Source organism: Nannobrachium achirus (genome assembly GCF_963921795.1).
Source record: "Nannobrachium achirus genome assembly, chromosome: 18".
NCBI lineage: Eukaryota > Metazoa > Chordata > Actinopteri > Myctophiformes > Myctophidae > Nannobrachium > Nannobrachium achirus.
In genome coordinates this window covers 48,711,454-48,731,388 of record NC_137825.1, presented here as the reverse complement: position 1 = coordinate 48,731,388, position 19,935 = coordinate 48,711,454, and the positions used below count along the sequence as shown (strand labels likewise).

The 19,935-nt window shown below is 43.3% G+C and overlaps 1 protein-coding gene across 1 annotated transcript; it reads left to right on the top strand.

Moving 5' to 3' along the window:
• Positions 1-305: 305 nt before the first annotated feature.
• LOC308303156 (putative protein MSS51 homolog, mitochondrial) lies at positions 306-15,360 on the top strand (the record flags this gene model as incomplete). Its single annotated transcript, XM_080747479.1, has 5 exons — positions 306-493; positions 8,942-9,066; positions 10,198-10,761; positions 12,384-12,483; positions 14,974-15,360. 5 exons carry the CDS (start codon positions 306-308, stop codon positions 15,173-15,175), a joined length of 1,179 nt encoding a protein of 392 aa, XP_080603605.1. The 3' UTR covers positions 15,176-15,360.
• Positions 15,361-19,935: the final 4,575 nt, after the last annotated feature.

Below are 19,935 nucleotides of genomic sequence, written 5' to 3'. Positions count from 1 at the left end.
CAGAACCACTGACATAGTAGTCCCTCAAGAAAAGACTAACTGAGCTCCAGATTAAGTGAAAAGGACCTTTTCTTTGACGATGGCTGGCCAGGTTGCTGACACAGGTTTTTTCCAAAAACCTTAGAAGGATTCAAAAGACACTTATAGAATCGTGTCAAAATTCAGATTTTCATGATTTTTCTAAAATAGCAGATATACAAGCTCGCAGGGCGGCACTCTGTGGCGCGCTGCGAGCTTGTATATCTGCTGTTTTTCAATAGTTAAAGCGTAAAATAATGATACGCAATAATGTGTACCCGTTCTGAATGGGTTTTAATGACGAATGCATTCTGAACCTACAGGAGGACGGTAATTTGGTTATCTACGGCTGGAAGCCCATGTGGTCGTCAGACACGGCGGGGGCCCAACGTTCACCGCCTGTGCATGATGCAGGGGACTGCAACCTGGTCATGTACGTCAAGGGTGACAATTACCCCGAGTGGCACACAGGGACGTGCTGGCCATTGGGAAAAGCGGGACAACTCCCGAACGGCCGGTTCATTCCCGGCCGGTCTAGGCCGGCCATTAGGAAAAAAATGTAAAATAAAAGGTCGGCCTTCGTTCAATTTTGGGGGCTGGGCGGCCAACAAAGTAAATCGTCACTGTCGGGTAGAAACCTTTTATTTCCAAGTTTCAAATTTGTAGATTTTTTTTTCGCAAAGTAAACCCCTGCTTCATCATACAAGGCCGTCGCACAAAAGTAGTGAAAACAGCAGATCTACAAGCACACAACGCCTCGCGGTGCGAGTCGTTGTGTGCTTGTAGATCGGCTGTTTTCACTAGTTTAAATCATTTTTAAAATGATAAATACAAAACTAACGGTTTTGGACATACAAGGTTTCCACCCGACAACGGCGAAATATAACTCATGTAATTGGCCCACTTGTCATGATCTGAAATGGCAAAGTACTGTAGCAGCGCTATAGAGAGAGATCTCTCTCTATAGCGCGCAATGAGGGCCTCTCCAACTCTTTTTCCCAGGCTGAATCAGGGGCCCAGCACGTCCCTGGTCGTGTATAAAGTTACAGTGGTGGAAAGTAACTTTATTTACAAGTTTGTAGATTTTCATCATTATTACAAAGCCTGCATTAACCACTTCGACCCTCTCATGGCGATGCATTGTGAGCGTGTAGATCTGCTATTTTCAAAATATGTTTTCACCTTTGAAATGACATGAAATAGGACATTCTGCATGCATAATAAGTACTTTTACTTTTGGTACTTTAAGTACATTTTGATACCAATACTTTTGTAATCTTACTCAAGCACTCACCTTTTTGTTTTACTCAAATTGGGGCCTGCTGTGGCTAAAGGAGCACCAGGAGCACCTTTTCCACTAATGTACTCGCTTGCCTTTGAGACAATTTATTATTGTCCTTTATGTTATGTTATCTTCAATCTATTGTCATTGCTTTCTCACCATTCTTAATGCATATATTCATTCATATATATTATTTCTTTATTATTTAAATTGAACAACACTTTGGCCATTTGAAATGAGCTTTGTTAATAAACTTTGACTTGACTTAATTTTATTCGACTCACCACATTTCCCTTATGTCAGTTATATAAAGATAATTCATTGTAAACACAGCATTTGCCATAGATTTAGGTGCTAAACAATGGGAGGTAGTAATGAACTATCTCTCATATCACAGAGAGATCTGTGATGCATTAAGCACCACCAGGATGATAATGAACTAGAAAATATTGTTCCTTCGAAACAATTGTGGGCTCGCTTCAAGCCAGAAAACAATGTCTATAAAAGTACAAAATGTCAAGATCACAGGGGCAGTGCTCTCTTTGACGTTACTGAAATTAGCTGCATGCATGATTTGAGGCATTTTGTTCCAAAAATGTGTTATGCAAAAGTTGACCCGCTGGTGGCGCTATAACAGGCCAATGTGAGAAGGGAGGCATCTGTTCCTTGACCTAGTGGGAATGTGCTTGCAAGATTTCACGCATATCGCAGGCTGTATTGATGAATTAATTAAAAAATAAAGTGTGCGTGTGTGCGTGTGTGCGTGCGTGCGTGAATGAATGAATAAATAATAAAGTGTGCGTTCGCTCGTTCGTTTGCACTTTATTTATTTATTCATTCATTCATTGAATGAATGCGTTCGTGGAACGAATGCTCACTACGGTCGTCTGTATTTTTTAAGCCCTGGGAAACCCACCTTAACGCCCTCATTAGCATGATGTATGCGAGCATAATTTATGCGAACCACACCCACACACATTTCCAAACCATGCACTGCCCCCAATTTGCATACGTCGACTAAGCTCCTCCCCTTCATTTACATACGGTCGTCTGCATTTTTTACGCGCTGGAAAACCCACCTTAACGCCCTCATTAGCATAATGTATGCGAGCATAATGTATGCAAACCACGCCCACACGCATTTCCAAACCATGCCCCGCCCCCAATTTGCATACGTCGACTAAGCTCCTCCCCTTCATTTACATACGGTCGTCTGCATTTTTTACGCGCTGGGAAACGCCACTTAACAGCCTCATTAGCATAATTTATGCAAACCACACCCACACACATTTCCAAACCATGCACTGCCCCCAATTTTCATACGTCGACTAAGCTCCTCCCCTTCATTTACATACGGTCATCTGCATTTTTTACGCGCTGGGAAACCTACCTTAACACCCTCATTAGCATAATGTATGCGAGCATAATGTATGCAAACCACGCCCACACGCATTTCCAAACCATGCCCCGCCCCCAATTTGCATATGTCGACTAAGCTCCTCCCCTTCATTTACATACGGTCGTCTGCATTTTTTACGCGCTGGAAAACCCACCTTAACGCCCTCATTAGCATAATGTATGCGAGCATAATGTATGCAAACCACGCCCACACGCATTTCCAAACCATGCCCCGCCCCCAATTTGCATACGTCGACTAAGCTCCTCCCCTTCATTTACATACGGTCGTCTGCATTTTTTACGCGCTGGAAAACCCACCTTAACGCCCTCATTAGCATAATGTATGCGAGCATAATGTATGCAAACCACGCCCACACGCATTTCCAAACCATGCCCCGCCCCCAATTTGCATACGTCGACTAAGCTCCTCCCCTTCATTTACATACGGTCGTCTGCATTTTTTACGCGCTGGAAAACCCACCTTAACGCCCTCATTAGCATAATGTATGCGAGCATAATGTATGCAAACCACGCCCACACGCATTTCCAAACCATGCCCCGCCCCCAATTTGCATACGTCGACTAAGCTCCTCCCCTTCATTTACATACGGTCGTCTGCATTTTTTACGCACTGGGAAACGCCACTTAACAGCCTCATTAGCATAATTTATGCGAACCACACCCACACACATTTCCAAACCATGCACTGCCCCCAATTTTCATACGTCGACTAAGCTCCTCCCCTTCATTTACATACGGTCGTCTGCATTTTTTACGCGCTGGAAAACCCACCTTAACGCCCTCATTAGCATAATGTATGCGAGCATAATGTATGCAAACCACGCCCACACGCATTTCCAAACCATGCCCCGCCCCCAATTTGCATACGTCGACTAAGCTCCTCCCCTTCATTTACATACGGTCGTCTGCATTTTTTACGCGCTGGAAAACCCACCTTAACGCCCTCATTGGCATAATGTATGCGAGCATAATGTATGCAAACCACGCCCACACGCATTTCCAAACCATGCCCCGCCCCCAATTTGCATACGTCGACTAAGCTCCTCCCCTTCATTTACATACGGTCGTCTGCATTTTTTACGCGCTGGGAAACGCCACTTAACAGCCTCATTAGCATAATTTATGCGAACCACACCCACACACATTTCCAAACCATGCACTGCCCCCAATTTTCATACGTCGACTAAGCTCCTCCCCTTCATTTACATACGGTCGTCTGCATTTTTTACGCGCTGGAAAACCCACCTTAACGCCCTCATTAGCATAATGTATGCGAGCATAATGTATGCAAACCACGCCCACACGCATTTCCAAACCATGCCCCGCCCCCAATTTGCATACGTCGACTAAGCTCCTCCCCTTCATTTACATACGGTCGTCTGCATTTTTTACGCGCTGGGAAACGCCACTTAACAGCCTCATTAGCATAATTTATGCGAACCACACCCACACACATTTCCAAACCATGCCCCGCCCCCAATTTGCATATGTCGACTAAGCTCCTCCCCTTCATTTACATACGGTCGTCTGCATTTTTTACGCGCTGGGAAACCTACCTTAACACCCTCATTAGCATAATGTATGCGAGCATAATGTATGCGAACCACACCCAAACGCATTTCCAAACCATGCCCGCCCCCAATTTGCATACTTCGACTAAGCTCCTCCCCTTCATTTACATACGGCCGTCTGCATTTTTTACGCGCTGGGAAACGCCACTTAACAGCCTCATTTACATAATGAATGCAGCCTCATTTACATAATAATATGTAAATGAGATGCGTGCGTCTCATTTACATAATTAATGCAGACCACGCCCCAACCTCATTTGCATAATTAATGCAGACCACGCCCCCCAATTTAAATAATTACGCTAATTAGCTCCGCCCCCTGCATTCGCGTGTAATTAGCAACAAGACGCGCGCGTCAAATGCATGTTGTGCAGTCTCATTTACATAATGAATGCAGACCACGTCCCAACCTCATTTGCATAATTAATGCAGACCACGCCCCCCACTTTGAATAATTAGGCTAATTAGCTCCGCCCCCTGCATTCGTGTGTAATTAGCAACAAGACGCGCGCGTCAAATGCATGTTGTGCAGTCTCATTAACATAATTAACGCAGACCACTACTTTTCCTTTTTTTTGCTCATTAACATAATTAACGCAGACCACGCCCCTCATTAACATAATTAACGCAGACCACGCCCCCAACCTCATTAACATAATTATTTATTTATTGAAGGAAGGAAGGAAGGAAGGAAGGAAGGAAGGAAGGAAGGAAGGAAGAAGAAAGAAAGAAAGAAAGAAAGAAAGAAAGAAAGAAAGAAAGAAAGAAAGAAAGAAAGAAAGAAAGAAAGAAAGAAAGAAAGAAAGAAAGAAAGAATTTGCCTAAATTTACGGGGTTCTCAACGAGGAGGCAATTAATTAATTAATTAATGAATGAATGAATGAATGAATGAATGAATTGAGGCACGCACGCACCATGCACGCACCAAGTCGGCTTAATTTACATAATTAATGCGTGCGACGCCCACAAAACTCATTACGTTAGGCCCACTCGTTAAGTCAGACTCCTCCCTCTTGTTGAAACCACGCCCACTCGTTAATAGCAGATCTACAAGCTCACAACGCGTCTTGATGCGACGCGTTGTGAGCTTGTAGTTGAAACCACGCCCACTTGTTAAGTTCGACTCCACCCCTTGTATTTGCGTGTAATTAGCACGTCAGCGCGGTGACGAGAACGCTTGTCATGCGGCCTCATTTACAGGAATGAAGGAAGGAAGGAAGGAAGGAAGGAAGGAAGGAAGGAAGGAAAGAAAGAAAGAATTTGCCTAAATGTGTGGGGTTCTTAACGAGGAGGCAGTAATTACGCACGCATGCATGCATGCACGCATGCATGCATGCACACACACTTTATTTTTTTATTTTTTTATTTGTTTATTCATGTGTTCGTTCATTCATTATATATTTATTTATTTATTTATTTATTTATGTATTTAAATAAATACTCTGTTGCTAGTATCCACAACTTTCCAACATCCCATAATGCATTGCGCAGAAGTTGGATGGAGCTTCCGTGAGCTTGTATGTGTTATTTAATACCAGTAACACGAGAAGCCAGACAGCGAGTTTGGAGATGGTAGCACGCTGCAAAGCGGAGTTATGGCTCTTTAAAGCCCAGCCGATCGATAGGCAGACGCCTGGGGGGGGGGGGGGGGGGGCGGAGTCCAGGGGCGGAAATAAATAAATAATTAATTACATAAATAATCAGTCTCGGAAACAGTCGGGAAATAAATAAATAAATAATCAGTCTCGGAAACATAGTCGGGAAGTAAATAAATAAATAGATAAATAAATAATTAAACCAGTAAGACTCCCTAATATATACTGACTGCGTAGCGAGAAAAGTGTGACGGACAGACAGACACCTGGTCGAGGTTTCGATAGTAACTGCGACCTGACGGTCGCAATTTATCAGTCAGTGGCGGCGCAGTTGGGCCTGGTGTGGAGACAGGGAAATAATTCATTCAATAAATGAATAAAGCTCCTTTTAGTTGAGCTTGTACCAGTGAACTGTACTGTCATGAAACTTGTCATAAAGTCTTCAATCAATCACTCATAAAGGGATCAATACTGCATTAGATAAATAACCCACATTTACCCAAAACAGCTGATCCACAAGCCCACATGCAGCCTTGTAGATCGGCTGTTTTTATTGTTTTACTTTTTAAATTGTTTCCCCCTTTTTTCCCCCTGACTTAGTCTTTTCTAGGATCACCTTTTAGTTGAGCTTGTACCAGTGAACTGTACTGTCAATGACACTGTATACCTATGACAGTCCTATATATATTAGTTCATTCGTGAATGACTTCCCTGTGGAAATAAGCCAAAAACATTACTAGGATCTCCTTTTAGTTGAGCTTGTACCAAATCATGTTTATTACGTATCTATCTTCCTAAGTCACATGCATTCACATTGCACTGAACGCACGCACGCACGCACGCTGCGCACGCTGCGCAGGTCAGCTCAGCAGCTGGCTTTTTTTTTTGTTTTGTTTTTTTTGTAAAGCTCCAGCCAGAGTCAGGCGCCGAGGTGGGGGGACGGCACCAAGCCGGACTTGCGAGCCCAGGCAGCGGCCGAAGGCCGCTGCCCCCCCCCCACCCCCTGGAAGTGCGGTAGACTGCATGCCTCTAGAACCTATCAGTAGGTCCCCATCCATAGACGGCGCTGTAGCCGAGGAATTCTCCCCCAGTCACTCACCTGACACACCAGGAAGTGCAGTGCACCAGTCTGTTTAAGCAACATGCATGTTGCACTGCTGCTGCTGCCTCGAGGTAGGAATCACTCATCTATATACAGTATATGTGTGTTTGTTCAGTAACAGTGTTAAACGGCTCTATATTGTGACAGGAATCGTTCCCACCGAGTCTTTGTTCACTAACAGTGTTACAGTGTGATATGAAAGAATCCACATGAGGGCAGTGTTTCCATTCTCAACTCACTGCAGTTGAACAGAGGGCGGAACAGAAAGGAGTCACGTCAATGTCAGCATTTTTTTTCCCTCTCTTTTTGCCAACATTTTTTAAATCCTTTTTTTAAATCATTTCACAATGTAAAAACAAAAATCCTTTTGAGAAAAATGTAATGACCTATACACAGTATCTGTGTCTGTGTATATTCTGAGTGTATTATGTATTTTCAAAGCGAACGTTTGTAACTCAAATTTTGCTTCTGGGTGGTCCCTGGAACTAGATATTTTGAGATGGGGGTCCGTGGCCAGATAAATATCATTTTGGGGGCCCTTCACATGAAAAGGTTTGAGAACCACTGACATAGTAGTCTCTCAAGAACAGACTAACTGAGCTCCAGTAGAGTGAAAAGGACCTTTTCTTTGACGATGGCTGGCCAGATTGCTGACATAGAAACATATTTTTTCCAAAAACCTTAGAAGGATACAAAAGACACTTATAGAATCGGGTCAAAATTCTAATTTTCACGATTTTTCAAAAATAGCAGATCTACAAGCTCGCAGCTGTGAGGTTGTAGATGTGCTGCTGTAAACAGGGATGGCATGGTGCAGCCAGCGGTTACACTCCTGAATCTGAGGGCCTGGGTTCGAATCCCACTGCAGGCGGCGACGTGTTGGTGAGAAGATGCTTGTAGATCTGCTGTTTTGGAGAATTTGTCTTTTTTGTTTTTTGCAAGTCTTAGAAAATATATATTTTAAAAGCCAACATTTGTAACTCAATTATTTGCTTCACTCGCAGCGCGGCACTCGGAGGCGGGGGTTCGAATTCCGCTTGGCGTGTGTGCATTTTCTGGGTGACCTCGTAGATCTGCTGTTTTTGAATAGCCAACATACAAACGGATACAGTGGTTCAAACGATTGTGACGCTATGCCACAGGTCTTGTAGGTGGATAACAGTGTTAAGACTGTGAGAGACACACGACCACCATGCCACTGTGGATAACAGTGTTAAGACTGCGAGAGACACACGACCACCATGCCACTGTGGATAACAGTGTTAAGACTGCGAGAGACACACGACCACCATGCCACTGTGGATAACAGTGTTAAGACTGCGAGAGACACACGACCACCATGCCACTGTGGTGTCATGGTGTGGTGTCAAAATCACCAAGTGATTTTTCAGCTCACTCATGTAATGAAATCCTTTGCCACACTCAGCACACGTATAGCATGTTTTATGTACCGTGGGATGGAAAATCATACTCTGGGGGCATGGAACTAAATTTTTTTGTTGAATTTCAATCTTTGTTAGATATGTTACTAGACACCTTTACGAACACATTGGTGAAGAAATTGTTTGGTAAGGAATTTATTCCCAGATTTGACAGGTATTCTGATAATTTTCCCTGACTACATATACAGTCCCGTTAGTCCTCACCCTCCGCTGCGTACTGTTGTGCTCCGAGATGAGGTCCTACCGTGTTATCGCCGGGCTGGGTAGAATGCCTCCACGCCGAGGTTTTAGATCCCGCTGTACATAAAACATGCACTACGGCGTTGGGAAATGGTTTAAATCGCTTATTTAGTCTCATTAAATTCGGAAAAGCCCCCGGCGGCAGGTGCCAAGGCGCGCGTGCAAGACACCAGTCATGTTGCCATACCTTAGCTTTTTCTGAACTGACGCCACTGCAGTCATCTCACTTTTGGGTGTTCTTTCTTTGCTCCTGTGGCCCTCTGGTTGCACAGATGTCTGAATGTTTACTACTGCAGCAAGGAGTGCCAGAAGGCCGACTGGACCCAGCACAAGAGGTTCTGCTCGCAGCTGCGTCTCGTGGCCATTGACAGAGTCGTGGAATGGCTTCTGTACAAAGGTAAAGCGCCACGAGTGAACTGACAATGTGCTCACGCGTTACAACGTGCCGTAAACCACCCGTTTCCCCCACAAAAATCTTAAGTCTTAAAACAAACGTTTACTGTTGGACTTAGATTTATTGTTGTTTTAAAACAGGGGTCTTCAACAGGGGGACCCTAGGGGGTCCTCAGAGTTACTACAGGGGGTCCTTCAAATCTTTTTTGTGATAGAAACTTTTATTTTTCTGAGAACTTTAGCCAAAAATAGCAGATCTACAAGCTCACAACGCCTCGCGCTGCGAGGCGTTGTGAGCTTGTAGATCGGCTATTTTCGGCTAAGAGGTTTGGTGTAGAGGGGAAAAATGAGCAGACTAAATACAGAGTGAAAGGCCAAGTTTATTAGGTATTGACGGTTCAAGTGGTTAGATATCTGAAAACTATGAATCTATGAAAAGGTTGTGGGGGTCCCTGCTTAATCTCTATCTCAACTAAGGGGTCCTTGGCCTGAAAACGTTGAAGACCCTGTTTTAAAATGAAAATTTTGTCTAAAACTGGAAGAAAGGAAAGAAGGAAGGGACAGGAAAGAATGAATACTGGTGGTGGTGACTAACAGATGTATTTCTATTCTTGCATATGCCTCAGTGAATCACAGATTTTTGACAATCCAGCCCTCATCATCACACTGATGAAGGCTGGTTAGCCGGCACGTCTGTTTGAGGCATAATTATGGACGAATCTGACTACAACCCTCTTCCTTTTTTATCGTCAAACAGTTTATTGCATCAATGCGGCAGACGCGGTCAGAGCACGGTGGTAAACAGAAAACAAACAAACACTGGTGACTAACTGAAACGTTGTTTCTCCCTGCCGCGACATCAGGAGATTCAAGATTCAAGATTAATTCATTTGGTCCCGAAGGAAATTTGTCTTGGACATGCAGGCTGCTACATAACATACAACAGGACAAGACAGACAGAAAGAAAGTAAATTACAACGAATAGTGCACAACACACAGTGCTGGCATACAGGTCAAGTGCATACATTACATTACATTACACTAGAGTCACCACACCTTACTAACGGCCTGAGTTTAGCAGAGTAATGAATGAGTATTTGTATCTGTTCAGATGTCTTTTCTTGTTTTTAACTAGGAGATCTGCCATTCGCCACCGACAAATGGTCCAAGCCTCAGTCCGAGGTCAAGGGCTGGGACGACTGGCTCGCCATGCAGGGAGACCTGACTCCGCGCCTCGGCACCATCCTGTCCGGCGCCAACATGAAAGACTTGTGGACCAACGCTGGCAAGTCCAGGCCGGAGGAGGACGACCTGAAGCAGTCGCTGTGGAGAGTCTCCAGCGAGTTCCTCTCCAGGCCAATGACCATAGCCTGGGCGATGAGACTGTTCGGCCTCGACCCTATGAAGGAAGCCCTGACAATTCACCTGGTGGGTGCGGGCCAGAGTGAGACTGTGGGAGCCAAACTGACGGACTACGACGAACTGAACCGTATGTTCCCGGGACACAAGGGTCTGGTGGTGGTGATGATAGGGCCGGAGATTGTGCAAGGCCCCGTCGTGAGGCCTCCGCTTCACGCCACCGGGCCCAAGCAGAGCGTCTACATCAGCGCCTACAAGGGCCTCTACCACCACTTCTGGGAAGAGGTGGTCGAGAAGGAGCAGGCAGCCAGGCCAGATCTGGTCGTTGGATTTCACCCTGGTAAAAAAAATAATAATAATAATAATAATATATATATATATATATATATCGTCGTTGTAGGGTGGAAACCTTGTATGTCCAAAGCTGTTTGTTTTGTATTTATCATTTTAAAAATGATTTAAACTAGTGGAAACAGCCGATCTACAAGCACACAACGCCTCGCACTGCGAGGCGTTGTGTGCTTGTAGATCTGCTGTTTTCACTACTTTTGTGCAACGGCCTTGTATTGTGAAGCAGGGCTTTGCTTTGCAGGAAAAAAATTACAAATTTGAAACTTGGAGGTACGAGGTTTCTGCCCGACAACGACAATATATTGAATGTATAACTTCCAAAAGCAGTGATCCGAATTGTGCCAAAATTGTCTTTTGTGTCTATGACAGGGGTTTTCAAAGTGGGTGACGGGGCACCCTGGGGTGCCGCGACAGCAGTGTGGGTGCCGTGAGATAATTTATTTGGACACTTGAAATAATATTTTGTATCATTTTGAAGTACAAAGTTATTTTCAGTCAGTTCCAACCAAAATAGCTATGATCTCAACGTTTTCCTCGCAACATAATCACTCAAATATCGTCACTGTCGGGCAGAAACCTTGTTTCAAATGTGTATGTCTTTTGGTAAAGCAAAGCCCTGCTTCATCATACAGGACTATCGCACAAAACAAGTGAAAACAGCCGATCTACAAGCACACACCTCGCGATGCGAGGCGTTGTGTGCTTGTAGATCGGCTGTTTTCACTAGTTTAGTACATTTTATAGATGATAAATACAAAACGAACGGTTTTGGACATTCAAGGTTTCCACCCGACAACGACGATATGCTATACATATAAGGTGCTGGGAGTGAAAATTACAATGTAGGGGTGCCTCGGATTAAAAACATATTTATGGGGTGCCCTGAGACAAAAAAGTTTGGGAACCGCTTGTCTATGAAATATAATAACAAACTTACAGTACTTTTTTTTTACGTTTCTAACCAACATACTTGCAATGAGTCAAAACAGTTGATCGCGAGGCGCTGTGTGCTTGTAGATCTGCTGTTTTCACTACTTTAGTACATTTTATAGATGATAAATACAAAACGAACGGTTTTGGACACACAAGGTTTCCACCCGACAACGACGATATGCTATAAATATAAGGTGCTGGGAGTGAAAATTACAATGTAGGGGTGCCTCGGATTAAAACAAATATTTATGGGGTGCCCTGAGACAAAAAAGTTTGGGAACCGCTGGTCTATGAAATATAATAACAAACTTAAGGTGGTTGCACACTGCACTGCGTGTTTTCGTTGCGTTTTGGAAATCCAAAAGCCAGGGAGAGAGAGAGGAAAGAGAGAGAGAGAGCAAGGGACTCAGTGCAACAGCTGCGAAAATCGGAAAAAATCAACCCTGGTCCGGAAAATAAATACGAAACGGGCGGCAGTGTGCAAACGTGATTGACATAACGTGAGGTTGATTTTTTTATTCACGCACTCAGAAATTCACTCCGATATTCGGCCCGAAAAACGCAGCAGTGTGCAAAGACCTTTACAGTATTTTTTTTACGTTTCTAACCAACATACTTGCAATGAGTCAAAACAGTTGATTTTTTCCCCCCTTCATTTTGAATCTTTTTGTTGCCCAGGGTTTGATGCTAGTCAGGAGGCAGGTCTGGAGGAAGGTTGGCTTCCAACTCTGCTGCTCCTCAGGGACTATGACATCCCCTGTCTCTTCACCACGCTCAGGTAATTGCTGCATAGCATTTTGGAACAAATGGTTGTATGTAAATGGATTGTAATCTCATCACCAGCTCTGATAGTTTAATATTTAGGCCTAGAATTATTGAATGCTTTAACCAGTGAAAAATAGCAGATGTACAAGCTCACAGCGCGCCACCGAGTGCCGCGCTGCGAGCTTGTAGATCTGCTATTTTTGGAAAAAGTCGTGAAAATGTGTGCAAAAGGTTTGAGAACCACTGACATAGTAGTCTCTCAAGAACAGACTAACTGAGCTCCATTTAAGTGAAAAGGACCTTTTCTTTGACCATGGCTAAGCCAGATTGCTGACATAGAAACATAGGTTTTTCAAAAAACCTTAGAAGGATTCAAAAGAATTGGGTCACAATTCTAATTTTCATGATTTTTCAAAAATAGCAGATCTACAAGCTCGCAGCGCGGCACTCGGTGTCGCGCTGTGAGCTTGTATATCTGCTATTTTTCAATAGTTAAAGCATAAAATAATGATACACAATATAGTGTAACCGTTCTGACAGCTAAAGATAAGACACAGTACGATCTTCCCTTCTGCTCAGGTAATTGTGGGCTCGCCGAAGGCGAGAACACTCTGTTATCCTCGTTATTTATAGAGTGAGTTCCGCCGCATATTTCCACCGCAGACACGTTGGCATTTTCCGCCGCAGACCGTAGAGAGGCAGAGCCACAAGCCAATGAGGTGGCATGATTGTATTTGAGTTCCGTCGCAGACAGTATAAAGGCAGCTAGGGCCCTTAGCCAATGAGGTGTTATTGAGGTGTGGAAAATCTGGGAGTGGTGTTAGCTGGGGTATTGGTTGAGCTTCACATGACAATTAACACGTCACCTTTGGGGGGAAATATATAATGAGTTCTGCCGTATATTTTTGCCACACATTCCTAATATGAAACTCCCAGAATCAATAGAAACAATAGAAAAAATTGTGAACAACTGTTCCTTCCCAGGCAAACATGACAAGGAAACTATAGCACAACCAGCAACATACATTACAGTATTTCATTAATTATAAACAATGTTATTTTCTATATTCAACAAAGCAACAACAACCACTCACTTATATACACATATTTTTTATTTATTTAACTTTTTTTTAAACATAAAAGAATAACAACAATTTATTTAATTACGATTTTTTATTTTTATTTTATTTCTTTTTAAAACATTTTTTTTTACAAGCGAGCCCACACTGTTTTGTAGGAACAGTATCTCTAGTTGCTGCATAGCATTTTGGAACAAATGGTTATATGTAAATGGATTATAATCTCATCACCACTTATTAAACAGTTACAGAGATACTGTATAAGTCACAGTGTCCAGAAAAGCATAGTACCCTTGACTTTTAACATAGGATGATGTCTTAAAGGCCCACTGACATGCCCCGAAATTATAATAGTATGATACAGTAGGTCACGTGGTCTCTCTGAAAACGGTCTGAAACAGTCTGAAACTCATGTCACAGTGTAATCTGCCCCTCGCCCCCCAACAACAGCTGACCAGTACAGTAAGTAGTCCAGACAATTAATTTGATTGGCTTAGAATTGCGCATTCCCACAATGACATCATAAAAATATTAACTCATGTTTTAAGATGACTTTTTAAAGTGACAGTACCCCTTTAGGTGACAGTACCCCTTTAAATACACTACATAGGCAGATATTATTTAATATCAATGTTATATCCTAACAATAGCAATAGCGCCTTGGAAGGCCGGACTGAAGCGCCAAAACCTCCCGCTCACCAACCCAACTCCCTTAGAGGAGCGAGTTATGCCTGGGTCTTTTTTTTTGGCCGCTACACTAATGCTTTGTCTGACATACTGCGGTATCCGCATGTGGCTAAGGGCTGGCGGCAGGGACGTGCTGGCCATTGGGAAAAGCGGGACAACTCCCGAACGGCCGGTTCATTCCCGGCCGGTCCAGGCTGGCCATTAGGAGAAAATTAAAAATAAAATGTCGGCCTTCGTTCCATTTTGGGGGCTGGGCGGCCAATAAAGTAAATCGTCACTGTCGGGCAGAAACCTTGTATCTCCAAGTTTCAAATTTATACATTTTTCCGCAAAGTAAAGCCCTGCTTCATCATATAAGGCCGTTGCACAAAAGTAGTGAAAACAGCAGATCTACAAGCACACAATGCCTCGCGGTGCGAGGCGTTGTGTGCTTGTAGTTCGGCTGTTTTCACTAGTTTAAATCATTTTTAAAATGATAAATACAAAACAAACGGTTTTGGACATACAAGGTTTCCACCCGACAACGACGAAATATAACTTGTGTACAGTAATTGGCCCACTGGCTTGTCACTTGTCATGATCTGAAATGGCAACTCTTTGAGTAGCAGCAGCGCTATAGAGAGAGATCTCTCTCTCTCTATAGCACGCAATGAGGGCCTCTCCAACTCTTTTTCCCGGGCTGAATCAGGGGCCCAGCACGTCCCTGGCTGACGGTCACCTTCCTGTTCCCTTTACAGCGACTCGGAGATGACCTATTCCCTGCTGATCCTGAAGGAGTTGGAGATCGACCATAAAGGAAGTGGAGCCAACCCCTTTGCCTCGCTGAAACCAGAGGTGGTGGGGATGTGTCCCAACAAGCCGGCCGTCTACTCCAACTCCCACTACTTCACCTTCCACGGGTTACTGGAGAACGCCGAGGAGTTAGAGGAGGAACACTGAACAAATGAATGAGTTCTGTACACATGCAGGGACGTGCTGGCCATTGGGAAAAGCGGGACAACTCCCGAACGTCCGGTTCATTCCCGGCCGGTCCAGGCCGGCCGTTAGGAAGAAAATATAAAAATAAAATGTCTACCTTCGTTCCATTTTTTGGCGGCTGGGCGGCCAACAAAGTAAATCGTCACTGTCGGGCAGAAACCTTGTATCTCCAAGTTTCAAATTTGTAAATTTTTTCGCAAAGCAAAGCCCTGCTTCATCATACAAGGCCGTCGCACAAAAGTAGTGAAAACAGCAGATCTACAAGCACACAACGCCTCGCGGTGCGAGGCGTTGTGTGCTTGTAGATCGGCTGTTTTCACTAGTTTAAATCATTTTTAAAATGATAAATACAATACAAACGGTTTTGGACATACAAGGTTTCCACCCGACAACGACGAAATATAAATTGTGTAATTGGCCCACTGGCTTGTCACAAATCTTTGAGTAGCAGCAGCGCTATAGAGAGAGATCTCTCTCGCGCGCAATGAGGGCCTCTCCAACTCTTTTTCCCGGGCTGAATCAGGGGCCCAGCATGTCCCTGGTTCTGTAAACCCCCTACTGCAGGGGTCTTCAACGTTTTCAGGCCAAGGACCCCTTAGCTGAGAGAGATGAAGCAGGGACCCCCACACCCTGTTCATAGATTCAATATAGTTGCATCGTTTGACAGCACAATCATCAGTGTATTTTGGACTCATGTCATTTGTATTTTTCAGATATTTAACCACCTGAACCGTCAATAAACTTGACCTTTCACTCTGTACTTAGTCTGCTCTTTTTCCCCCTCTACACCAAACCTCTTTGCCGAAAATAGCCGATCTACAAGCTCACAGCGCCTCGCGCTGCAAGGCGTTGTGAGCTTGTTGATCTGCTATGTTTGGCTAAAGTTCTCAAAATATGGACGCTAGGGTTCAAGTGGTCAATATAAAAAAGGAGGGAAAAAAGTCACACAGAGATTTGGGGGACCCCCTGTAGTAACTCTGAGGACCCCCTAGGGGTGCCGGACCCCCTGTTGAAGACCCCTGCCCTACTAGCTGTCAGGACTGAAATACAAGTATACATTTCAGGAGGATGACATTTATACTTGTATTTACAACATCCCCCACTGAGGCAGTATCCCTTTCCAACTTACTAAAACATCCGCTAATACAAATTGTCATGTTATTTATGACGAGTGAGTATATACAGTATTGGCATAGTATTATGGTTTGAGAACAATTGAGTGTGAGTTGGACATTTGCATTAGCTGCCTAAGGGTGCCCAGCCAGTATTTCAACTGCCATTATGTTGAGATTTGAATGAACTTTCTCATCCATTGTAGCACTGTAGATTGGTAGTCAAATGCTCACTCTAGATAATGTATAAAGTAAATATATTTCACAATCTGCCGCATGCAATACAGCAAAAGAAGTGCTCTTTACTCCTTCTATATGGCATGTTTCATACACAAAGGCCAATTGACACTTGACAGTGCTTTACATAAGATAAAAGTGTACTGTGCAGGGATGCACAACACGGACAGAAATTACATTTTACTGCACTGGCGAAGATTATAATTATTTTGTTATGTTTTATGTTTTTAAATAGATGATTAATAACGAAGGCATTGGGAAGTTGCCTGATCGAAGAGAACTATAAACTATTTACAATATAGTTCTACTTTGTTGGAGTGGTGAAAGCACTCCCAATCGACAGGTATGTCCGTGGGTATGTCCGTGGGTGGCTGGGTGGGTGGGTGGCTGGGTGGCTGGCTGGCCGTGTCCGTAGCCTGGCAATACCTTGAGTGGCCACACACAACACACTAGTTAAAGGAGGGGCGCTGTTTTGTGCAGGCCAGGCACACTCAACACACACACACACATACACGCACGCACGCACGCACGCACGCTGCTCAGATTCACCACTCCACTTCGAACCGAGGTTTGATTTTACTGTTCACCACTGCAAATGTGCATTACTCATATTTTTGTTATTGGTGTTCAAAAAGGATTCAACGCGGGTTATTTTATTCTTAAACAGGCCAGATTTAAAACCGATTATTTACCTGGCATTCACACAGACTTTGACTCGTAAATAATAAAAGATTTGTATGTCTTTAACATATACAACACATGCTATACAGTATATACAGCTGATTACAGAGGTGTGACCTGAAAAGGTGCTTCATTAAAGGAGTAGTTCACCCCCAAAATGACTTTTTTTTCCTATTGATTAGTCACGCCATGGAGAGTAGAGTTCAATAATATTTTTTGGTTTTTGTCACATTCCTAAGAAAAAAATGTGATAACAATAAATTTACCCCCATTCGTTCCGGATGGGGACCCGTTTCGAAACGGGTCCCCATCCGGAATCAATGGGGGTAAATTTACTCGAATCAATTTTTGTCTTAGGAATGTGACAAAAAACTAAAAATATTATTGAACTCTGTGGGTGAACTACTCCTTTAATGGAAGTTGCAATTTTTAGACTGGTAAAATGTAGGGGAAAGAATGGGCGCATACTGTAGGAACTAGGAAGTCTTAACTGCTGCCAGCGTTAGTTTTCTTACTCTATAGCATTCAAGTGAAAGAAGCTGTCTAGACGTGTACCAGGGACATGCTGGGCCCCTGATTCAGCCCGGGAAAAAAGAGTTGGAGAGGCCTTCATTGCGCGCTATAGAGAGAGATCTCTCTCTATAGCGCTGCTGCTGCTCAAAGATTTGCCATTTCAGATCATGACAAGCCAGTGGGCCAATTACATGAGTTATATTTCGTTGTTGTCGGGTGGAAACCTTGTATGTCCAAAACCGTTTGTTTTGTATTTATCATTTTAAAAATGATTTAAACTAGTGAAAACAGCCGATCTACAAGCAGGTGCGAGGCGTTGTGTGCTTGTAGATCTGCTGTTTTCACTACTTTTGTGCGACGGCCTTGTCTGATGAAGCAGGGCTTTACCTTGCGAAAAGAATTACACATTTGAAACTTGGAGATACAAGGTTTCTGCCCGAAAGTGACGATTTACTTTGTTGGCCGCCCAGCCCCCAAAATGGAACGAAGGCCGACAATTTTTTTCCTAATGGCCGGCCTGGACCGGCCGGGAATGAACCGGCCGTTCGGGAGTTGTCCCACTTTTCCCAATGGCCAGCACGTCCCTGACGTGTACTGTACAAATATGTTAATCCATGTTTGGGAATTGCACTGCAAATATGCTCTGTCTGCAAATGTTAGTCCACAGACTTGTTTGGCCAGTTAGGCCAACATCATTATTAACAGTTAACTGGAGGGGACCTTCACCAAGTTAAGTCAGCACCTGTTTACATAACCACAGTAGAGAATGGACGGTTTTGCCCTTCATTTGTTCGTGTGTCTATTGCTGTAATGTGATTCTGTATGTGAAAAGATAATACAATGAAAATCATGAAAACAACCGTGCTGATTTGAACATCTGTATGTTGCTGTTTGTTTAAAACACTTTCCCCCCCCCAAAACATGCAGAAGTGTTCATTTCACACCATTTTGTATACATAACAGACTGAGATAAATTCTCGTTTTGACATAATTGATACACTGATAAGGTTTGCCCAGCAAGTTCTGGACAGCATTGATTACTGCCCACTCATAAACATTATATAATTTACATTTACCATTACATACTGTTATCAATCAACAATACAAAGCCACAAGTATATCATCGCCTATATAGGCTATACAAAAATCATGCTTGATTGATAAAGCCATATTATGTAAAAGATGAACTTGACGGCAGTCTCTGTTGTAGATGAATTCAGGTATTTATAGCACCAAATTGCAAATCCACAAATACGGAAACTCCATGTTTCTGTTTCTCTTTTCAGGTGGGACCAAAATGCATAGACACACAATTAATGTTGCATGCTATTCCTTCAATTCAAATCACTTGATGCATGAATGTTTTGGATGTCAATGACTGATTGTTGAAAAGGGTGATGGGTATGATGGCTGCAAGGAGCAAGGGACGTAATGCCTTTTATTGAACAGCCTTGGTCATGTTTTATATTAGGTTCCTTGTAGTTGTAATTAGCATAATTTAATAAGTTAACACAATTCTGCAACCATCTGGCTTGTCATTCAACACCTACAGTATTCACCTCAATCCTGCTAACACTCTTGTAATCAGACATTAAATTTAGGCCTAGAATTATTTAATGCTTTAACTATTGAAAAATAGCAGATATACAAGCTCACAGCGCGGCACCTAGTGCCGAGCTGCGAGCTTGTAGATCTGCTATTTTTGAAAAAGTTGTGAAAATGTGTGCAAATCTTTGAATAGCCTATGTATTTTTAAAGCGAACGTTTGTAACTCAAAGTTTGCTTCTGGGGGGTCCCTGGAACTGAATATTTTGAGATGGGGGTCCGTGGCCAAATACATATCATTTTGGGGGTCCTTCACATGAAAAAGTTTCAGAACCACTGACATAGTAGTCCCTCAAGAAAAGACTAACTGAGCTCCAGATTAAGTGAAAAGGACCTTTTCTTTGACGATGGCTGGCCAGGTTGCTGACACAGGTTTTTTCCAAAAACCTTAGAAGGATTCAAAAGACACTTATAGAATCGTGTCAAAATTCAGATTTTCATGATTTTTCTAAAATAGCAGATCTACAAGCTCGCAGGGCGGCACTCGGTGGCGCGCTGCGAGCTTGTATATCTGCTGTTTTTCAATAGTTAAAGCGTAAAATAATGATACGCAATAATGTGTACCCGTTCTGA